The 17,516-nt window shown below is 34.9% G+C and overlaps 1 protein-coding gene across 4 annotated transcripts in view; it reads left to right on the top strand.

Annotated features, from left to right (window-relative positions):
* TRA2B (transformer 2 beta homolog) overlaps nt 1–17,516 on the top strand; it is a 20,820-nt gene extending 3,304 nt beyond the window's left edge. The window contains exons 2-10 of one of the 4 annotated variants that reach the window (XM_039850725.1): nt 2,760–3,035; nt 8,043–8,176; nt 9,210–9,372; nt 10,526–10,714; nt 12,609–12,724; nt 13,830–13,913; nt 14,957–15,016; nt 15,937–16,010; nt 16,521–17,303. In XM_039850725.1, coding sequence (XP_039706659.1) covers nt 9,340–9,372; nt 10,526–10,714; nt 12,609–12,724; nt 13,830–13,913; nt 14,957–15,016; nt 15,937–16,010; nt 16,521–16,531 — 567 coding nt within the window. In that variant the 5' untranslated portion in view covers nt 2,760–3,035; nt 8,043–8,176; nt 9,210–9,339 and the 3' untranslated portion in view covers nt 16,532–17,303. Of the gene's footprint in view, nt 1–2,759; nt 3,036–8,042; nt 8,177–9,209; nt 9,373–10,525; nt 10,715–12,608; nt 12,725–13,829; nt 13,914–14,956; nt 15,017–15,936; nt 16,011–16,520 lie in introns of all 4 variants that reach the window. The other 3 variants (XM_039850723.1, XM_039850724.1, XM_039850726.1) reach the window with 3 other exon arrangements.

Here is a 17,516-nt window from a genome sequence, read left to right as displayed (position 1 = left end):
AGCGTCTGGATACCGTCCCATCAAACTGCTTTTCAGATTCTGCAGCTACTCTCAATCTTGGATTCTTTTTGTTCTTTGTTTTTAGCCCTTAAGTCCAAATTCTAATTTTCAAAGTTGAAATATTTCAATCTCTTTCTAGAGAATTATAGCCATTGCACCAAATTTCTTTAATAAAAGATTCATTTAATGCCTAGTGGGAGGAAATAGTTTTCATTGTTTTGTTTCACTGAGTGGTTAGGTATGAGTCTTGAAACCAGGTTAATTAAGAATGCTTTAATGTGGATATTGTCTGCATTTTTAAACTGAAATTCCAAGTGATTATAAGGTAAGTACTACTGGTTTTGTCAAAGATTGAAGAGGAATTCAGATGATGAGAGATGTGTTAATGGAATTCACTTTCTACAGCTTTTTATCCTCTTCTTTATCTCTAATAAAACCCCACACCTAAGTGATGAATACCAATAGACTTCACGTTTTTGCCCAAGAGGACAGAGTTACAATTGAGTGTATCTTTCAAGCCTTATTGTGTTTTGTGTTGATCAGTTTTTACACACGAATTGTATTGTTTTCTCAGAGGGTATAGTGATGGGATGATGGATGTGTAGGAAATTTAACTGCTTTATACTCAGTTTGGGGGGTGTGGGTCACATTGAGTTAGGTATTGTCAGTCTCTTTTTTAAGCTGCAAGCCAAAAGAGTTCTTCACTACAGCAAATTCGAGTCTTCAAGTTCCCCAAAACCTTTGTTTTGAATTGGGTTTTGGAGGGGGTTTTTTAGATTAACTTTTATCATCATAGGTAATCTAATATAACAGCATGGAATAAGGCCCTCTTTTTTTTGCATTGATTTTTGTGCTTAGATATTAGATTTAAAAGGTAGTTTTCTGAAAGTCAAAAAGCATACTTAAACTTGGTTTTGCTGGAAAGTACTAAATGTTTTATTGTAAATTTAGCGTGTACTGTTTTTGCAGGAAATTTCTCAAAAGCATGGGCTTATTAGGCATGTCAGTCAGGATTTTTCTGCCCATCCAACCTTTGTGGAGTGGCTGCGGAAAAACATAAAATAGTCCTAACAGTGATGAGTATTGACCTGTATGGCAGGAATTTTTTTTTTTTTGCCCCCTTCCAATTTTTAAAATATTAATTCCCTTGCAGTCTATGTAATGAGTTTGCACATTTTTAATGTTACATGAATTCCATTTGTAGCCCTTAGAATCATTTTAACAGAAACTGTTGGTGACGGGCAAGTTTCTGCTTATTTCTAAATAGGCGCTCCTAACCAAGTAACGTTATTAGCCTAATAGTTGGTCTTCTGGTTTTGTAAAGTGGCCACTTAGTTGAGTTGAAATAAACCTAGTACTGTATTCAAATATGAAAGGAAGAAGGTTGGAAAAAGGGATAATGAAATAACACCTGGAAGGTGTCCATATTGAAAAGTTGTATGTAGAGCTTTGGCCTCCATTCCTGTATCTGTACATAATCTGTAGGAGGCCCTCAGGAAACCTGCTTGGGCATTCTGATTCCACGATTACATTTGTGCTGCCAGCAAACATTTCCCATTACATTTTAGTGATGGATATTAAAAGAAAATCTATTTCCCTTAAGAAGCTATTAAATTTGGGGAGGGTAAATAAAAAATGATTTTTTAAAAACTATAGTGAAAAAAGACATTACAGCACTTCCCCATGATAGCCATGGTTGTCTTTATGCCCCCATAGGTATAAAGACAATCCATTTTTTTTTTTAATGACAAAATAATAATTAGGAGAGGACATTGTTGACAGCGAAATGAAAGCTGAAGGTGAAATTTAGGAAAACTAGGATGTTTTATGAGGGCAGAATTTTGCTTAGGGTGCTCAGCAGATACTTTTATACTTAATTGACGTTAAGTCTTTTTAGTAATTTCAGGAGGTGAGCTATACTTTCTCCAATACTGCCACCTTTAAAAGAAAAGTTATTTCTCCTTTGGATTGCAGAAGATTTTAATGTTTGTTCATAAGGGGGAATTTACAAAGCGATATTTGAAAACACCACTGTTGCATTCAAGTTTGTTCTGCTTTCCTTGATAGTACTTGCATATAGTAATTGGTTGACTTGATTTTTGTCTTTTTATGGTTTTAATTAAGTTCAGTAGTTGGAAAAATTATAATATAAACTCACTAGAGCAGCTTTCTCTAGGGGTGGGTTGACACTAGTCCAAATTTTCAGATTCCCCAACAGTCAGTCTTTTTACAGAGCTCTTCAGATACACAGTACAAACATGTGTGACATTAAATAAATATCTTTACCTTATCTAGACACGTCACAATTTGTAAATCTTCAACCCAGAACCTATCGTCATTGTACAAATGAATTGTCCGTGCTTCCCTTTCTTGCACTTTTGTATTAACATGTCACTTTTTGACTAGAGATGTGCATTTGACACTTAATATTTTCTATTGATGAATAAGAAGTATGAAACAATTATAGTTTTTAAAATGTTAGATGAACAGTAAATGTTCAGTTGGCGCACTTCACATTCAATTTAAGCATAATAAAGCTATTTGGCGTAGACAAACGAGATTACCATATATATATTTTAGAACCAACAGGAAACTGTGGTTTCAGTTTTTTGAGCTGCATATTCTAGGGTTTTTTTTTTTGTCTTTGTTTTTTAATCCAGAACAAAAGGGATTTTTTTTTTTTTTCTAGTTTCAGTTTTGGCACTGGATTTTATCCTGGAGTTTTAAAATATTCTTCATCCTGTTCTTTTTCTATTAAGGTTAATGTTGAAGAAGGAAAATGCGGAAGTCGTCATTTGACAAGTTTTATAAATGAGTATTTGAAGCTCAGGAATAAGTGAAGCTGAAATTTGAAAATATAAAAGAAAGAATGCATGCTAATTATCAGACCAGAAGTCCCACTTGTAGAATATTGAGCAATTTGTGTGAAGTGGGGAAGATGAAAGAAGTCAGAATTTGAAACGGAAGAATGAAGAAAAGAAATAAAAATGAAGTTAAGATAAGAAGTAATCTGGAATCAGAAAGCACTACGCTAAGTAATTACTAGTCTGTTTATGTGTCCCTGTATATTTTGCTAAACATGCATGCATTATTTGTTTAATAGAAGAAAATATATACAGGGTAAAGAAGTGCCTTCCAGGGGAAACGTTTAAATTAGGTAATTCTAATTTTAACTTTTTAGTCAAATTATTGAAATGCAATTTTTAAAAATAACCCTTTGTAGTCAAATACCAGGCAGGAATGAGCTCTCCAGCATGGGTACCAGTTGGCTTCATGTTGTTCCCTCTAGCTTTTTTGTCTAACTCTGCTGGTCCTGGTGCATGAGTCGAATACCTCCTGAGTTGGAATTGGTGGTCTGTGCCACACCCCTGAACTTTTCAGTGCACTGACCTCTGCCTTCAGTACTGAGCAATATATATATATAGCAGAATGTTGACGAAAGTTTTCCTAAAGAATGTCACCAGGATGGTTATAGAACCAACCCTTCCACCCCCCGATCCAAGGAAAGTATTAACCAGGATAGTTATTTTGGCATTTATAAAAACATTTTTTCCAGATGGCAATAGTGGAAAGCTTTGACCACTTAGGCCCTAACTTTAAGATGCATGTGTGTGCTAAATTCACAAGGGTGATTCTTAATTCTTTTCTGTTTAATGCTTATTCCAGCTGAATGACAGGGTTACTGCTAAAAATATAGTGGCTTCCCTTTTAGAATAAGGTGGGTCTCACAAGTGAATAGGATGTCTAACTTAAAGTGGCAATGGTAGCATGTGCTTTATTCAGAAGTCAGTTTTATTTCTTTTTCTCATTTTCTGCTGTTAACACTCGGCTATTATAACGATGTGAAAGATCATAAAGTAGTTTTATTCTGGTTTCCCACTCCTACCTAACTTACTGGGAGAATAAATCCAAAAGTTCTGTTTCCCTTTTTGTGTGTTTTGTTTTAGCTGAATAGAAAAAGTCAGATGATTGGTATAGTGAATGATGTTACTTACTTTCAGTTAGATGGGACAGTAGATACCCATGTCAAAGTAATACTCAGTGGTAGCCAACGAACAGCCGTCTTCTACTATTTTGGGAAAGCCAAGGTTATATTACTGAAATGAAAACAACCTAAACTTTCCTCTGAAAGTTATAGCTCATGGAAAAAATGGCTTAAATGTCATTTCTAGAAGGATCCATTTTCTGAGGCTATTGTCAATAGGGGCCTATTGTCAATATGAAATTAACATCATAATCTGTCTTGTGAGCAGAAGAAAATTATTTATAGGAGACAGTTTTCTAGTCTTTGCCCTAATTACTGCTTTGTAAAATTTCTTGCCATGTATTAACTAGTAATATTAAATTAGTGATGTTATTTATTCATTTTGAATCAGCAGATTAGGCACAAGCTGGGGTAAAAATGTGAGTGGGTTTTGCTGTTCAACCCCATGAATTTTTTTATTAGGAGACCTGAAAAGTCCTTGGAGTCCAAAGAGAGAAGACCTATTAGCCCACAAAAGGGAAGAAAGCAGTTTGAGATTTGATTATATGACCTATGGTAGATAGGTATGAGGCAAAAGTAAACATTGATGCTATTAGACCATCTGCATCCATTTGGGTGTGTAGTCCCCTTGGCCAAAGCATCTCTGAGACCATTCCCACCCAGTCCTCTCCCCACCATGAGAGAAGTAAGGGGGGACAGGCCTCTTGTCCTGGGCAGTAAGGTACATGCTCCAGCAGAGCTGATTAATGTCATGGGCAGGTGGAGCGGAGATGACAAAGTTTCAGAAAGATGCCTTTGCCAAGAAAGATCAGATAGATAGGATGCATAAAACGTGATAAACTAAGACTTAAGTAGCATCATAAACATGTATGGTGCTTTTAAGAAATGTAGATATCCAATTCTAGAGCTACTAAAACCAGCTTCATTTTGGGGACTTGCATTTTTAAATGCTGTGTAGGTTTGCTGCATACTTTTAAGAGCTACAGTTCTAAAGCTAGTTCACTGTATCCAAGTTTTTAAATAATACAGTAGAAACCTAGTGATAATCTTTCAAAATTTTTTCTAAGATACAGCCATTCTCAGAATAGGGAGTTGATGGGGATAAAAGTATTTTGTTGGAAGGCCGAGTTTTTTCCTGGTGTGTTTCCTGTAGGTTGTATATTATTGGTATATGACTTAAGATCCAACCTAGAGGAACTTAATTCCTAGAGCAGTTTTAGCGGAATTTTTGTCTTTAGTTTAAGTGCTGATCTTAAATCATGATTCTTTTTCTTGAGGTATTGATGCCTAAAGTAGTGCTGCTTTGGTAGGGTTTTAATATGTTGACACTCAATTTTATCAGCCCTGAGAAGTGGACTTGGAATTTTCCTTGTGTGTAGGGGGCTTTTCCCATCTGGTTTACAGATTTGCCTGTGGCTCAAGGTTTAAAGTTACTGATAAGCTTCTAGATTTGGCTAATAATTTTTAGCTCTCATTTCTTCTCAACGGGCTAAATTTTCTTGGATATATATTGCATGTATTTCCAAACCAGCTAATGGCCAACATAACTACAAAGGGGTTTTAATGTCTTTAAGAGTATCCCTGACCAAAAAAGAGTAGGTGGAGGCATTGTTTAGGTGTTAGCCTAATCAAGTGTCAGTATACGAAGGGAAAATCTTTATATTCTGGTGTTTCCCCTATTCCTGGTCTAAGAAATGATTGTGTTCACAAGATGCCTGCATATAGCCAGTTAATTTTAGAGGCTGAGTGAAAGGCTTTAATTTCACAGCAACTGTACTTTTGACCCTTGATCTGTTAGAATTTCACAGGAGAAATCAAATCTCCTTAAGGCTTAGAAGTACTATCTTTTTTCCTGGTGCGCAGATTGGAATAAGGCTGTTGTGTTTGATGAAACCTGAGGCTTAAAGAAAGGGAATCTTCACTTTCTATCCTTTCTTTATACTCAGATCCCTAGGCTGACTGGTTTCTGTTAACTGCAGTAACTTTGTTGGTAATCTTTTAACTGTTACTGTGAGGCACCTATATTCTACTCTTTCTTCCAGAGCAAATTTTCTTAGGTTTGCATTAAAGGTTATAATCATTACATGAAATAATCTTTTGAGCAGTGGAAGAAAACATTTAGTAACTTGGGCCCATATTACTATCCTCATTTTTTGAGAACTACTTTGTCCAAGGAGAGAAGAGATGAATTGTACTTTTAAATGTCTCAGTATTCAGAATATTTGCCAGAGAAAGCCAAGGTATTGTTAACTCTGGTCCCCAAAGACATAGTACATCTTTTAACCATTCCTTGGCAGCCCTTGTCACTCCTAATCAAGGGTACCATCTTTTTCTTCTACTCTTTACAGTTACCCATGGAGGGAAGTAGTGGAAAGTGTCATATTTCATGTCACATCACACCATGTTTTCTAGTGACCTTGAAATTTTTTTTTTTTTTTAAGTTTATTTGAGCCAAACTGATAACACATGCGGGGGGGACAAGATCTCCAATGCTCCCATGACGTTGATATCTTGTTGGAAAGTTTCTAAAGTTGTTTTGGGCCTGGACACCTGAACTCATTTTTATTGGCTTAAATAACTCTTTTCTTCCGTGTTTTAATCTTCAGATTTTAATTTGTCTATTTTGTGTTGTAAATATTTTTTTTCCCTGGGCATCATAGAAAGGATCTTCTGAATTTTTTCCATTATGTTGTAAATCACAGAACATATTCACAAAACATACTCTAAAATGTTTTGGGCTGTAATTTAAACTAATCCTGTATCTCCTATCCTTTTAAGAATAGCCAGAATATCCTAAAGATTTACCACACTGGGAGATTTCTTTATGGTAACTTTTATCTAGTACCTTTAATGTTTATTCTTTACTCCTGCAGTGATTTACTACAATGTTGGTTCCTTTTGAGTCTGGCCATTTTTTGCTCTATCTTGGGCTGAAAGACTCACTAGACTTTATACCTTTTAATTTGCCTTGATACTTTAGTTAGCTGTCAGACTGATTTTGGTGCGTTGGCCGACCATTTTTCTGGTTCCATTACTTACACATATGCACCTTTTGTTTAGATAAAATGACATTTGGCTCATTAGTGAATTAGGTGTCTTGTTTACCCATTCATTGCTAGAGATTTTCCTTTTTGTGCCACTTTTCTACCAACTAGTCCTAGTTTTGATTGGGAAAGCTTATGGGTATATAGTATATACTATACCTAGACTTTGGTTTTTGCGTATAGTTCCTCAACACCCTCCCTTTTTTGAGCCTAAATTAGGAGCCCTTAATTTAATCTGCTCTGGTTTTACTCTAGCCCTTAGATAACTTGGCTTAATCTCAGTTCCCCATCAGTTTGCTCTGGCTCATCTCCATTTAACTGAGGAAGCTGCAGCTCTCTGGCACCTTCTCTACTCTTACCTCTGCACAGTTCACGGCCTTTCTGCTGCGGCGCCATCTGGTTGCCTTGTTTTTTTTTAGGGGCCTCTCACCATGGTTAGATGGAACAAGATCTAGTATTCTTCAAGCTGGTCCTTGCTTTCCACTAGGTTTTTACCTTTCTCTAGGACTTGAACAGATCGTTCTTGTCTCTTTCCCCACTGAATAATAAGTATAATTTAAAAAGTTGAGGTCTTAAAAATCAAAAGCATTTTAAAAGTAAGTTTCATTAATTTCATAGGGTTTTGTTTATTGATGGCAACTTGATTGAAGTAGGTATGAAGTATAGGTGTCAGTTATTAAGGTTCTTTCTCACCCTAGTCTTTATGGAGTAATATTCCCAAAACAATTCTTGGACAGTCCCTCAACTGCTTGGCTTTGACACCCCTTTCTGAAGAGAGTGGGGTCAGTTAACTCTTAACACTGCTCCAAAAAAGGTGGAAGTTCAAGTTAATTGACTTACGTCAATTGGAGCAATGTAATTATTATACCAGGTATATTCAGTTCCTGCCCTTACCTATGTTTTCTTATCTTGCAAGGGGATTGCTTTCCCTCACCATTTATCTCACAGCAGCTTATTTGTTATTAAAGTTGCCCAGAAAGTATACAAATTAAACTTTTGACATCTACGTGTAGGAATCCCGTTCTGCTTCCAGAAGTGGAAGTGCTCATGGATCTGGGAAATCCGCAAGGCATACCCCTGCAAGGTCTCGCTCCAAGGAAGATTCCAGGCGTTCCAGATCAAAGTCCAGGTCCAGATCTGAATCTAGGTAAGAAAGACTGTCTTGGGATTTTCTTCTGTTACTCTTAGCTTTGAAATTGGTGTGTGTTTTGTAACTAGGAAGATAGAGAGGGTTAGATCATTTGTTGGCCTAATTTAATATTGGTACTAGAAGTGAACTTCAATTTTAAGTTCTGGGAGACTGAAGACTAAGTTGTTAAGAGCCTGGGCTTTTTGAGTTAGGCTTGAAATCTTAGCTCTATTTTTTTCTGGCTTGGGCAGATTAGATTACTTAACCTTTTTCCACCTTAGCTTTCTCATCTATAAAGGCAGGTTAATAATACCAATTCTTCAGAATTGTGAGGATTGACTATGAGTTTAAGTAAACTGCTTATTAGTATGGCAAATATATTGCAGAACATTGGCTTTCAGTAACTGCAATTGTTACGTAGGTGTAGTCTAGTATTATATGCATGTATGTATAAAACAAAAATACAGCGCGCTTTTTCATGTTGGCCATGAGTGGGCTATATGTCCTGGTTTGCCTAGGACAGCCCCAGTTTATGCCTGTTGTCAGGCATAATTTAACAGCACCCCTTTTCTCCTACAACGTGTCCTGCCTTGTTTAGATGGTAATTCATATGATCACTCTAGTTAAGAGCAACTGGTTGATTTCAAAACACTACTGGAGGAAACTACTGTGGTGGTGATTTTATCTTAAGTGAATGGTGGGCATAATGGGAGAAGCAGAAAAGTAGAGTATGATATTCTGATGGGGGGAAATAGTCACAAATCAAGCGAGTATGAAATGCTGATGTTTATAATTTTCAAAAAATATTGAGTATTTCTTCATTTTAAGAAATGTTGGAAAAGAGCTAGTAGTGGTTTTGGAACTATTCCTAGCAGAGTTGCAGTGACTTGATACAGAAGAAAGCTATTGATTCCACTTAATTGGTACCATTTTAGCATATGCCTAGGTTGTGTTCCGTCTTCTGGAGTTTAACTTTAGGAAAGTATGAAAAGAATTGAAAGCTACATCTTGTCAGCGATTTAGTCATAAACTTGAATCCTTTGTTTTGCAGGTCTAGATCCAGAAGAAGTTCTCGAAGGCATTATACAAGGTCACGATCTCGGTCTCGCTCCCATAGACGATCTCGTAGCAGGTCTTACAGTCGGGATTATCGAAGACGTCATAGCCACAGTCATTCTCCCATGTCTACTCGAAGGCGTCATGTTGGGAATCGGGTAAGATGAAAACTACTCTGTCGTTGAAGCGGTGGTCTGTCTAAAGCCACTTTATTAATACAGTCCTATCTCTAATTTTTGTTTTACATTAGAGCTGATTTTAATTGACAGCGGAACATTAGTAGTGTATATACATGAGTTACCTTTTGAGATATTTTAGTGTTTTGAGGTGGTCTCGTGTTTTTTTGTTTTTTAAGTTATCTCATGTAATGGTCTGCATCTGAGCTATCAGTCACATTTAAGTAAAACTGACACATTGGTATAACTCAGCCATTAAGTTTAAAAAATCCCTTATGCATTACTGTTAAGATTATGTGACATCTGTATATGTTTCATTCTAATGTTATTCCACCTTTCTGGATTTATTTTAATAAACGTTTTACATAATTACTCCTGATTTTCTCAATCGTGAACAAGTTTCAGGTATTAAGGCTTTTCTTCCATGAGAGGTTCCAAATGAGGTGGTATTCAGTGTGTTTATATTGTGATTGCATTGTATAATCCAAGTAGTTTTGTAGGGTGTGTATGTTTGTTTCTGAGAGGAATAAATTCGTAGTAAATGAATGTAAAATAAATGAAAACAGTACTACATTATGGCAACTGGAATGTCAGCAACGTGTGGCTAATTTTTTATGATGAATTCAAGCTGCTTAATAACTTTCACTAAAACGATTTAGTTTAGTGCACATCTTTGGCTTCATTATGTGTTTCTTGGGCAGTTCAGAGCATTTCATTGTATGGGGTGGTATATCGTAATTGAGCATTATCATTTCTCAGGCTTGTAGAGAGAGACAATACTCTGATTATTGTTATGTGCATGTATTATTAATGTGTGGACATTTCTTAGAATAAATTCCTAGAAGGTGAATCATTTGGGCAAACTTTCTTCCAATCTCCCAAAAAGCCAATTTGTTTTTCAATAGTATGTTCCCCTATTTCCCTCCACTTAATCCTAAGGTTGACATCATTTCCTTTTGTAATCTCAGCCCATTCTTAAGCATGTCTGCAGCACTTGCTGTAACATTAATCTTAAGTGTTTAGTCTGTTTATTGTCTACTTTTATTGTTATATTTTTGGCTACTTTGTGTGTGGTTCCCTTTTTTTAAACTGATTTTATGAGAACTTTTTAAAGTTTTAATTTTTCTATTTCTAGGCCAATCCTGATCCCAACTGTTGTCTCGGTGTATTTGGCTTGAGCTTGTACACTACAGAAAGAGATCTAAGAGAAGTGTTTTCTAAATATGGCCCCATTGCTGATGTATCTATTGTATATGACCAGCAGTCTAGACGTTCAAGAGGATTTGCCTTTGTATATTTTGAAAATGTAGATGATGCCAAGGAAGTAAGTAAAAGCCCACCTGTACCTTATAAAATACCAGTCATGTTGTGAACTCTCAAGTACTAACTAATGACAAAGTACTTGTGTAAGGACAGTTATTGTTTTTATATTGTAAATAGGGTATGTAACTATAGTTTGGGTTAAAGGAAATGCATTCTTCTGGGAACAAATGAAAGTCAATGCTTTGAACTTTTTCCAGTCTTTTATTATGGAAATTTTCAAAGATATAAAGAATAGCAAAAGTATGGCTTAGGGCAATATCACCACCACCCCCACCATCACCCATCCCCACTTCAGTACTTAAAAACCTGTGGCTTTCTATATTCCAACTCAGTCACCCATCATCACCACATTTTGAAATAAATCCTGACCTATAACTTCATACGTGAGTGTTCAGATGTGATTTATATCTAAAATATGAGGCTGTTAATAGTCTTATTTAGAATATTTAATCTGTTTACATCGAACAATTTTCTAGAACAGAGAAAAGCTTTTAAAATGATAAAACTGTGACTCAGGAAAACATCTGTTTTTGAGTGTATATTGGCAAAAGTGATTTCCTATTGAGATGTTAATTGACCTGAGGCAAAGTGGAGGAAGTAAAATTTTAGTATATGGACTAAAGTAAAAGTATAGTGCATGAATCTGGGCCACATCCTTAAGTTTTGGACTTTAAATGCATAAGGATAATAGCTGAAGGGAAGTATAAGTAAAGCTTGGAAGATGCTTAATGACAAACTGAGATCAGTGTTGAATAGGAATTCAGCTCTAGATAACATTGTATATTCTTCATGAAAATATATAAACTTTTGAAAACTGTTAAAAGTAACCTGATCTAAAGGAATAATCAGAAGCTAAACCAAGTAATTTTAAAAGATGACTAATGTATAAGAGGTTTGAGGGGAAGCTTTAAAATGTCATTGAACTTCATTTTAATAATAAATAATGCCCAAAGATATAAATAGGGTTTGCCTAAGGTTACTAACAGTAAAGGCCTGATTTCCATAATTATTTTGCTACAAGACCACAGATAGCTTTCTGAAGAATAACATTTTGTATCTCTGAATCAGTAGTGCCAGAAACTGTTTTCCAGAGCTTAAATTTTAAAACTAGAAAATAGCATAATTGGAATTAGAAATTTAAATTCTTCTTAGGTGTTAGAAGAGGTGTTTCTTTAAGTGAATTGTGAACAAACTGCCAAATCTTGGGAATAAGTTTTTTGTTTTTCGCTTTGATGTTCATAATGTTTCAGTTAGTTTATATTCTAGACAAAGGAACTATATGTAGCGGTCTTTTTTTTTTTTTTTTTTTTTTTTTGAATATGTAATTGTTTTAATTCTAGTCCTTTGCTTCCATAGTAGGATCTTTGAACTTTTCTATAAAAAATTAGACAGGAACTATTTGGAGCCTTGTGAGCCATAGGGTATCAGCCACAGCTTTTCAGCTCTGCCATTATAACGCAAAAGCAGCCACAGACAATATGTAAAGTACTTAGGCTGTGTCCCAATACATATTATTTGTGGCCTCCAAAATTTGAATTTTGTGTAATTTTCATTTATCATGAAAAATTTTTCCTAGCTATTTAAATTTTTAGCTCTTTGGTCATAGTTTACCAAATGCACACTTCTTTAGAGGTAGAAGCACTGTAAATTTGTAGTTAGGTACCATAATGATACTAAAAGTATTTCATGGGTTAAATTGGCCATTTTGACTTTTTTTTTGGTAAACTAAGTGAAAATTTAATACGGAAAAGAACCTATTAATAAATTGAAGGCCATGATGTTCTGGCCAAAGAATTTAATGCATCTAAACAGAAACATCCATTCGAACTTTATAGCTATTGGGTAGTTTGTGGCTTTATTCAGGATTATATAACAACTTAAAATATCTTTCAAAGGCAAAAGAACGTGCCAATGGAATGGAGCTTGATGGACGTAGAATCAGAGTTGATTTCTCTATAACAAAAAGACCACATACTCCAACACCAGGAATTTACATGGGGAGACCTACCTAGTAAGTTTATTTTCAAGGTAAAAAAATGACAGTTCATTTTGTTCACTTTCTCCAAGAAATACAGGTGATCGGGGGGAAATCTTTGGCATTTCACCTAATTTTGCCACAGAGTAAATCAATTTTCCTGTTACTCTTAACTGGCTAAAACTTTTATAGAATATTCAATGGAAACTTTTTTTGGACACAACACAAGTCCTATCCCACTTTATTATAAATGCCATATATTTGGCTTTGCTGAGTAGTTAAATGTTCCTGATTAGACCCTTTTTTTTTTTTTTTTTTCATAATGGAAACTTAGCCATGACAGGTAAAATCAAGTTTGTATAAATCATACTCGGGTGCATTTTTTAGTTTTTGTTCCTTAAGCAGAGTAGAAAACACAGACTTCAAATTTGCACTGACCAGATAGTATACTTCTCTCATTTGTCATCATTCTTACCAGTGTGTATATTGACAGAAAGCTCTAAATTGAATTTGTTTTTAAATTTAACTATAACATTATAACATTTATTTAAAGAATTGTAACATAGAATAATTGCCATGTCTTTTTAGTAGGCCGAACATTTTCTCATTCTTGAAACTGCATTCTCCATATGGTTTTTCTATTTCTCTGTGTAAAATTGAGATTGGCAAATTGACTTATAGGAAAATTAGTAGAATTGAAGGAAAATTAGTAGAATGTGTGTGTCCTAAACGAAAAGATTTTTTAAAGTATGTATGTGCATTGTTAAAAGGGAAGGAAAAATGGCAGTTTATCCACCATCAGTTCAAATGGAAGTAATATTCATTCCAGTTAATTCATAGGCAAGCCTTTTCTGATAGATGCATTATCAAAAGAGGCTTGCTTATGAATTAGGGAGTTGTTTGTTGGTGTCCACATTTTTTGTCCAAGAGGAAATAAAGAAGTTACACTTGAGTATTGCCCAGTCATGTCCATAGAGTTTGGCTGTTTGGGTTGTGTTACTCTTAAGATCCAAATGAGCACGGTGTTCCCCTGCTGCTGCTAAAAACCTGAACAGTTTTTTAGCAGCAAAAGTTACGTCTACTAGGAAGATGATAGGGAAAGGCCACTTGACACTTTATAAAGATATATTATTATTCATAGTGGCAGCTCACGGCGTCGTGATTACTATGACAGAGGATATGATCGAGGCTATGATGATCGGGACTACTATAGCAGATCATACAGGTAAGTTAACCATAAGTTTTAAGATACTAAAAATTTGAAGGAAGCATCAACTCTTCTGAATTTCAGTTGCAACATAATTTAAAGCAATAGCACTATACTTGTTTTAGCCTTTAACCCTTTCCCCATTTTGAAGTGCAACTCACCTAGGATTTGACATTTTCAACAATGGAGAATTACTATATTTTGTAAAGGGAAAAGCCATTACTAAAAACAAAGTCATAAATAGACTGACATTTGGTAAACCAATCAATCCTTAGGTTTAATCATAACAATAGAAACCATTATAGACCATACTTCAGTTTTTTCTCCTCCTTTTTTAAAGCAAAATAAGCTGTATTTTGAAAGTTATTGCTGTATAAAAAGCAGTTTTTTTGGTATATTGTATCATGTATTATTAGAAGGCAGAGAAAAGCAATTCTTGAAAGAGTCCATTAAAATAATTAATACTTCAAAGATAAAAGTGAAATATGTTTCCTTTGTTTTAGCAGGCAGAGACCCTACCTTGTCAAATGTAAATTGTGTAATAAGTATTGACCACACTAGTAAGCCACGATTCCTTATTTTGGTGCAGTATTGTGGTGTGGATGTCTCTTTATTTCTTGCACACTATTTGGTAATGTTATAAGAAGTTGATAATAGTTGCTATATTACTGTCTATGGAAGTGGGTCCTTAAGCATGCTTGAGACATTTATTATCCAGCATTTTATTGCTGACAGTAAGTCTACCCCTTTGCCCTATAGAGCACTTTTGCCTTGAGTGGCACTTAAGGGATTAGTGGAGCCTGAGAAGATTAAGATCTTCGATTTGATTTTCATTTTAATTAACTTGAGTATTCTTAGGAATGTTCTTTGTTCTAATGCTACTTGTCTTAGCCACCAGAGACCTCTATGCCAATTTGTAAAAAAGAGGGTGGTATAAATAGTTCTTAATCAGTTAACTTATAAGAAACTACCTTTTCTTAGAATTTTAATTTTACTGCACGAATCAATGAATTATATATTCTTTCAAAGATATAAAATTGAATGATTTTCTGCCTTCACAGAGGAGGAGGTGGAGGAGGAGGAGGATGGAGAGCTGCCCAAGACAGGGATCAGATTTACAGGTATGTCAGGAAAGGATTTGAAGTCTACATTCTACAACAGAATGGCTCACATGAAGACACTAGTATTTTGGTGGTTAAATTATAAGTGTGGCATTGCACAAAGTTGAATTACATGAAGTTCATTAAAATGCTGTAACTGAAGCCAAATGACATGTGTCCATGGCTTTGCGTGTTAGCTGAAATTAATTGGGCTTTTACAAGACATAGTCAGTGGTACTGTTTTGTACTTTAATGAGGTAATAGTGGTATAAATGTCATTGGTAAGGACCTGTAATATTTTTAGTCTTTATTCCTGATAGCTATTCTCTTGTACACTTATTTTGTTAGCTTTTTATAAGCATCTCAGAATAAGCAAGTGAATACTGAGTCCTAACACAAAATGAAACTATTTTGATGCATTAGTGATATTTGTTTTGGGTGTTAGTCCATGTGGGTGTGGTTAGAAGTGGAAAGAATTTTTTTAATTTTAATAGAATTTTTCCTCCCTATAGGAAAGTTATATTTTCAATTTATTTTTATGGCGACATTGGTTAACGAAATCCAATAAGTTTCAGTTGTACACTTTAACAGTGAGGCATATATATATATATTTACACTGTGTTCACCTCCCATAGTTAATTTCTTCGTCACCAATTAGTAGAATTTAAAATGGGTTAGATTATCGATGGATTAATATAGCAAGGAGTATTCAATCTCTCCCTGATAGTTTGAGTGATTATATAGTACTGCGCCCAATACCGTGCTTCATTCTCGGGACTAAAAACAGACCTTGAAATCCATGACTAATGCAAAATTTTTGAAGGTCTGTGAGGGCCTTTTAGTTTTAGAAACTGTAAGGGAGGGGTTGTGTTTAATCTTCATGTCATTTAGTCTGAAAAGTGATCTGTGGAGTCTTAGACGGTTTTAACATTTGTTTACAGAAGGCGGTCACCTTCTCCTTACTATAGTCGTGGAGGATATAGATCACGTTCCAGATCGCGATCATACTCACCTCGTAAGTTTTTGTCTTGATGTGATTTAGTTTATATGTTGTAAGAGCATGACTTACCCTGACTTACCAAACCACACACAGCAGAGAGAAACGGTTGATTTGACTAGTTTTATCTATATGTTCTCCCTCTTCCAGTTTTATGTGTAGGGTTCCAGAAAGTATATGAAAACAACCCTCAGAATCTTATTCTTTTGCTAATTAAAATAGTAGAGTATATATTCTGTCGCCGTTTATAGCCTTTCTTTTTAAGGAGTCCTTGTGATTTTTGTGCAAATTGGGAACATCTGAATTATTTAAAACCTTAGCTCTCAGATTGAGTTATACTTCCCAGCTGTCTATTTTATATTGATTCTCGTTTCCAGTGTAACTCTTGTGATTGTCTTCTATTCTAACAGAAGAGAATGTGGTACATAGGAATTTCCTAATGGCAGAACAGTCTAAAATTCTCAACATTAAAGTATACTTGATAATCTGTTCTCTTGATATTGATGTGCACATTTATTTTCTTTCTAGGTCGCTATTAAAGCATGAAGTTGAAGACTTTCTGAAACCTACCCTAGAGTTGGGATATTGTTTGTGGACAATATTTTTTATTGTCTCCTGTTTAAAAAGTGAACAGTGCCTAGTGAAGTTAGGTGACTTTTACACCTTTTATGATGACTACTTTTGGTGGAGTTGAAATGCTGTTCTCATTCTGCATTTGTGTAGTTCGGTGCTTTGTTCAAAGTTAAGTGTTTTCAGAAAAGTATGTTTTGCATGTATTTTTTTACAGTCTAAATTTTGACTGCTGAGAAGTTTCTATTGTACAAAACTTCCTTTAAAAGGTTTTTCTACTGAATCCAGGGTATTCTGAAGATCGAAGCCTGTGTGTAAAATGCTACCAAATGACAAAAAGCAACAATAAAGTTTGATTTTTACTTTTCTTTCTAACATCAGTGCTTAGCAGAACTGTTCAGATTAGGTTGTCAGTAGTAAATTTCAAGACGAAAATGCCCGTTTTCTTCCAGTCCATGAAACATACCGTACTTGATATACCTGCAACTAAGTGTTAAAAATTATGCTCTGTAACTCAGTACTGCTAGTATTAGAACTAAAGATCTTTCAATACAGCAAATACTTAATGCTTATGTAAATGTGGATTTGTCAGCCTTTATGTAATATGTATTATATATAGCAGAGAATAAGAAAAGAGTTATAATAATGTATGCCTTTAAAAGGCCATTTCTTAAAGCTGTTATAAGAGGATAATGGTATTTCAACTGGTTATCAGCAAGTGACAATACATTCCACCACAAATATACTCTCGTTCTAGCTTTTATACTATGGAAAAAAACTGGGTGCTTCAGTTTGGGAAAAGAGAAGGGAACACTACAGTGTTGTAGATGAGCTGAAGACTGCCTGTTCATTTTTTAAATATTATTTTCAGGTCCTTTGCTTACCAGAGGAGGCCCAATTTCACTCAAATGTTTTGAGAACTGTGTTAAATAAATGCAAATGAAAAGAGTAAAA

The sequence above is a fragment of the Pteropus medius genome, unplaced genomic scaffold, assembly GCF_902729225.1.
Source record: "Pteropus medius unplaced genomic scaffold, Ma_sr-lr_union100, whole genome shotgun sequence".
Classification (NCBI taxonomy): Eukaryota; Metazoa; Chordata; class Mammalia; order Chiroptera; family Pteropodidae; genus Pteropus; species Pteropus medius.
Note: the sequence above shows the minus strand (reverse complement) of the source record. Positions and strands in the feature narration are given on the sequence as shown.